The 6234-nt window shown below is 61.5% G+C and overlaps 1 protein-coding gene across 1 annotated transcript in view; it reads right to left on the minus strand.

Annotated features, from left to right (window-relative positions):
- Positions 1-5140: 5140 nt before the first annotated feature.
- Positions 5141-6234, minus strand: part of LOC144671712 (IgGFc-binding protein-like) — a 57352-nt gene continuing 56258 nt past the window's right edge. The window contains exon 57 of the mRNA XM_078533726.1: positions 5141-5243. Within this exon, the coding sequence (XP_078389852.1) occupies positions 5141-5243 (103 nt within the window). The remainder of the gene's footprint in view (positions 5244-6234) is intronic.

Here is a 6234-nt window from a genome sequence, read left to right on the forward strand (position 1 = left end):
GTGTCTCTGTGTGTGTGCCTGTCTCTGTGTGTGTGCGTGTGTCTCTGTGTGTGTGTGCCTGTGTGTGTGTGTCTGTGTGTGCGTGTGTCTCTGTGTGTGCGCCTATGTGTGTGTGTGCATGTTCAACATGTGGACTCATGGAGGCAGCATATCTCTGACTCCCCCCACATGTCTATTCACATTCTGGATCTTTCTGTCTGTCTCTCTGGCCAGGTTTTTCTATCTGTATGTGTCTCTGTCTCTTTCTCCTGCTTTTTGTTTTGTGATGGTATTTTACCGTTTCTATTTCTCGGTGCCTGCATCATTTTCGCTCTCTGCCTTTCACTCTCACTATCTCTCGATTTTAGGATTCCTGACTCTCTCGTTACTGACTTTCTGTCTGACGCCTTTTCTCTCTCGGTCCATCTCTGGTTGTCTCTCCCCCTCTCCTGTTCTCTCTCTCTCCCCCTCAGCATTTCACTCAATCTCTCTCTCTCTCTTTCCATGTCTCTCTCGTCTCTCCCTCGGTATCTCACTCACTCCCTCGCTTTCCGTGTCTCTCTCGTCTCTCCCTCGGTATCTCACTCACTCCCTCGCTTTCCGTGTCTCTCTCTCTCTTGTTGTCTCTCCCTCTCTCCTGTTGTCTCTTTGTCTCTCTCTCCCTCAGTATCTCACCCTCACCCTCTCTCTCTCTCTCTTTGTCTTCCTCTCGCTCTCCAGTTCTCTCTGGTTGTCAGGATTTCTCTCTCTCCTTCCCCGTGTCTCTCACTGTCTCTCTCTCTCTCTCTCTTTCCCTGTCCCTCTCCTGCTGTTTAGGTCATTGGAAATGAAATAAACTAAATCACAGTGGATTGCATAGGATATAAGGCACAGAAATAGGCCATTCAGCCCAACCGATCCATGCTGGTATTTATGGTCCATTCGAGCCTCCTCCCATCTTTCCTCATCTAAACCTACCATCGTAACCCTCTATTCCCTTCTCCCTCATGTGTTTATCCAGCTTCCCCTTAAATGTGTCTCTACTATATGCCTCAATAACATAAGAAATGCTGTAGACCAAGGCTGATCACCACCAGCTCCCCATATCCCTGAATTCCCTGAGAGATCTGTCTATCCCACAGCCTTAACTGTGCTCAATGATGGAGCATCCACAACCCTCTGGGGTGGAGAATTCCGAAGGTTCACAACCCCTTTGAGTGAAGAAATTTCTCCTCATCTCAGCCCCTAAATGATCGGCCCCCTTATCCTGAGACTGGGCCCCCGAGTTTTAGGATCTCCGACCAGCGGAAACAATCCCTCCGCGTCCACCCTATCAAAACCCCTTCGGAATCGTGTAGGTTTCAGTGAGATCCCCTCTCATTCTTCTAAACTCCAGAGAATATAAACCCAATTCACTCAGCCTCTCATCTTAGGACAATCCCCTCATCCCGGGGACCAATCTGGTGAACCTTCACTGTACCGCCTCCAACGCAAATACATCCTTTCTTAAATGTAGAGACCAAAACTGCACAACCCCGATCCCTGGGGGACCGAGTTCCACATTCTCCGGGGGGGGGAGGAGCTTCTTCCGAACTCCCGGTTGGATTTGTCAGCGGCTGTCCCGAGATCCACCGGAGACTGGCGGCGAAGGAAGAGTCCAAGATCCAAAATGTTTAGGCGGGCGGGAGATATTCATAGGTGGGCGGATGCTTGTAAATGTCGTGTTGGGTCCGAATCCAGTGCGAAAAGCCACTCCCGCTCTCCGGGTTTTAGTCACAGCCTCTGCTCCTTGTACCGCGATGGGCCCATGTAAGGCAGCAGCGATTCGGATAGCGACGGGTAATATTCCAGGGGGGAAACGTCCGGGGTGAGCAGAGGGGTGTTGGGGGGTGGGGTTGGGTTGATGGTGAGGAGCGGGAGATCGACAGGGAGAGTCCGAGCCCGATAGAGGTTTAGGCAGCTGTGGCTGAGGGTCAACCCCGTGAAAATGGGGCCTCTCTGGAGGCCAAGGATGCAGCAGGTGACCCCACAACTCTCAGGTGGCTTTCCTTCAGGACGTGACTCCTTTCCATCGAATGGGGGGGGGTCGGCGTGGGGGTGAGGGAGGGGGTGGGGGGGGGGAGGGTTGGGGGGAGATTGACAGGAAGGACGGATGCGTTGCCCCCGGTTACTGGGCTGAGCGGCCTTAGAACTGTGTCGACTGCGTGACCGAGAGGTTGGTGGGAGCGTAAACTGAAATAGAAACACAAAGGGTTCCGTTAAATAGCTCCACCCGGACACCGGACCCCCCAACTCCACCCGGACACCGGACCCCCCAACTCCACCCGGACACCGGATCCCCCAACTCCACCCGGACACCGGACACCCAACTCCACCCGGGCACCGGACCCCCAACTCCACCCGGGCACCGGACCCCCAACTCCACCCGGGCACCGGACCCCCAACTCCACCCGGGCACCGGATCCCCAACTCCACCCGGACACCGGACACCCAACTCCACCCGGGCACCGGACCCCCAACTCCACCCGGGCACCGGACCCCCAACTCCACCCGGACACCGGACCCCCCAACTCCACCCGGACACCGGACCCCCAACTCCACCCGGACACCGGACCCCCAACTCCACCCGGACACCGGACCCCCCAACTCCACCCGGGCACCGGACCCCCCAACTCCACCCGGACACCGGACCCCCCCAACTCCACCCGGACACCGGACACCCAACTCCACCCGGGCACCGGACCCCCCAACTCCACCCGGACACCGGACCCCCAACTCCACCCGGACACCGGACCCCCAACTCCACCCGGACACCGGATCCCCAACTCCACCCGGGCACCGGATCCCCCAACTCCACCCGGACACCGGACACCCAACTCCACCCGGGCACCGGACCCCCAACTCCACCCAGGCACCGGACCCCCAACTCCACCCGGACACCGGACCCCCAACTCCACCCGGGCACCGGATCCCCCAACTCCACCCGGACACCGGACCCCCCCAACTCCACCCGGACACCGGACCCCCCCAACTCCACCCGGACACCGGACCCCCCAACTCCACCCGGACACCGGACCCCCCAACTCCACCCGGACACCGGACACCCCGCCCCCAACTCCACCCGGACACCCCGCCCCCAACTCCACCCGGACACCGGACCCCCCAACTCCACCCGGACACCGGACCCCCAACTCCACCCGGACACCGGACCCCCAACTCCACCCGGACACCGGACCCCCAACTCCACCCGGGCACCGGACCCCCAACTCCACCCGGGCACCGGACCCCCAACTCCACCCGGGCACCGGATCCCCAACTCCACCCGGACACCGGACACCCAACTCCACCCGGGCACCGGACCCCCAACTCCACCCGGGCACCGGACCCCCAACTCCACCCGGACACCGGACCCCCAACTCCACCCGGACACCGGACCCCCAACTCCACCCGGACACCGGACCCCCAACTCCACCCGGACACCGGACCCCCCAACTCCACCCGGGCACCGGACCCCCCAACTCCACCCGGACACCGGACCCCCCCAACTCCACCCGGACACCGGACACCCAACTCCACCCGGGCACCGGACCCCCCAACTCCACCCGGACACCGGACCCCCAACTCCACCCGGACACCGGACCCCCAACTCCACCCGGACACCGGATCCCCAACTCCACCCGGGCACCGGATCCCCCAACTCCACCCGGACACCGGACACCCAACTCCACCCGGGCACCGGACCCCCAACTCCACCCGGGCACCGGACCCCCAACTCCACCCGGACACCGGACCCCCAACTCCACCCGGGCACCGGATCCCCCAACTCCACCCGGACACCGGACCCCCCCAACTCCACCCGGACACCGGACCCCCCCAACTCCACCCGGACACCGGACCCCCCAACTCCACCCGGACACCGGACCCCCCAACTCCACCCGGACACCGGACACCCCGCCCCCAACTCCACCCGGACACCCCGCCCCCAACTCCACCCGGGCACCGGATCCCCCAACTCCACCCGGACACCGGACACCCAACTCCACCCGGACACCGGACCCCCCAACTCCACCCGGACACCGGGCCCCCCAACTCCACCCGGACACCGGACCCCCCCCAACTCCACCCGGACACCGGACCCCCCCAACTCCACCCGGACACCGGACCCCCCAACTCCACCCGGACACCGGACCCCCCAACTCCACCCGGACACCGGACCCCCCCAACTCCACCCGGACACCGGGACCCCCAACTCCACCCGGGCACCGGACCCCCCAACTCCACCCAGACACCAGATCCCCCAACTCCACCCGGACACTGCACCCCTAACCCACTGGACACCCACCCCACTGGACTGGACACCCCACTGGACACCCACCCCACTGGACCAGACACTCCACCGCACAGCTCCACATAGACACCACACCGCATTGGACACCCCACCGGACCGGACATCCCACTGGGCCGCACCGGACACCTCACCGGACATTGTTTTGCTTTAGTAGATTCACGCCCATGGGGACGGTGCAATGGGATTTGCAGTCCGGTTAACAGTCTGACAGGCAGTTACATAAATGCCCCTTCCATTGGAGGTAGGGGCCAGGTGGAGGGAGTTGGGGATCAGATCAGCCATCAAATGGAGGTAGACAGATTCTTGATAAGCGAGGGGGGTGAAAGGTTATCGGGGGGTGGTGGGCGGGAATGTGGGGTTGAGGTTACAATCAGATCAGCCTGGATCTTATTGGATGGCGGAGCAGGCTCGAGGGGCCGAGTGGCCTCACTCCTGCTCCTAACTCGCGTGTTCGTGTGTAGTATTGGTTGCGTTAATCAGATTTGTTTTATCAGGCTGGTAATCAGCGCTGAAAGGCAACCTTTCCCGTGGAACTCCCCCGGTCAATGTGTCAAAGAGAGAGACCACATCTGGAGTAGTGTCCCCTTTCCCAAGGGAAGACAGGGAAATGTCTTCGCTCGGGAGGGTGGGAATCTTCGGAATTCTCTACCCAGAGGGTTGTGGATGCCCCATCGTTGAGTACATTCAAGATTGAGGTGGATGGGTTTTTGGACATTAAGGGAATGAAGGGATGTAGGAGGTAGGGCAGGAGGGTGGAGCTGAGGTAGAGGAACATCCATGGCCTCATTGAATGGGGGTGCAGGTTCGAGGGGCCGAATGGCCTACTCCTGCTTCTTATGCTCTCAGGTGGCGGGAATATGACCTCGGAATGTCGCCAGTGTTAAACTTACCCTTACTGACATCCATTACGTGATCTGCACTTGTTGTCTCCTGTTTCCTGTAATTCACAAGCACAGGGTAGTGGGGGTAGAATGAGTCAGAAAGTGTTGCACAGAACAGAAACAACCAGCCACGCCCACCCCAATACCCTCCCCCACCCACACCACCCCCCCACACACCCCTGCCCACCCCCCACCCCCCCAACCTCCACACCACCCCCCACAACTGCCACCCCTCCAACCCCACCACCCCTCCAATCCCACCCCCCCCACCCTCACCACACCCCCCACTCCATCCCCACCCCCCCACCCCCGCCAACCCCCCCACATCATCCCCCAAACCCCCCCATCCTCCAACCCCACCACTCTCCAACACCACCACCCCCCGCCAACCCCCCCACACCACCCCCAAACCCCACCACCCCCTCCAACCCCACCACCCTCCAACCCCACCAACCCCGCCAACCCCCCAACCCCCCACACCACCCCCAAACCCCACCACCCCCTCCAACCCCACCACCCTCCAACCACCCACCACCCTCCACCCCCACCCCCGCCAATCCCCCCCCACCCCCCTCCCCCACTCCCCACCACCCCCCCCCCACTCCACCCCCGTCCCTGAACTCCTGCCAGTTTGAAAAATCGAAGCTGGGTTAGGGTAATGGCCCTTAAGTGGTCATTAATTGGCCACTTAGGGGCCTCAATTGGGGCAAAGGTGTTGGGGGGGTGGGGGGGGGGGAAGGGGGAGGGAGGTGGGGCTGGATGGGCAGCCTAGGCCTCGCCTGTCCCACAGGAAAATTGCGGAGAGGCTGGGGCAGGCGGGATGGTCAGCCGGAGAATTTAACGGCCACTCTCCCCCTCCCCCACCCCCCCCCTACCCCCCACCCCCAGCTACAAACCCGCTGGCTGCAGGGGTGGGAGGGGAAATGTAAAGTTCTGCTCTGTGTGTGTGTGTCTGTCTCTGTCTGTGTGTGTGTGTGTGTGTGTGTGTCTGTGTGTGTGTGTGTGTGTCTGTGTGTGTGTGTCTGTGTGTCTGTGTGTCTGCCTGTG

This window comes from Cetorhinus maximus, chromosome 34, assembly GCF_964194155.1.
Source record: "Cetorhinus maximus chromosome 34, sCetMax3.hap1.1, whole genome shotgun sequence".
Classification (NCBI taxonomy): Eukaryota; Metazoa; Chordata; class Chondrichthyes; order Lamniformes; family Cetorhinidae; genus Cetorhinus; species Cetorhinus maximus.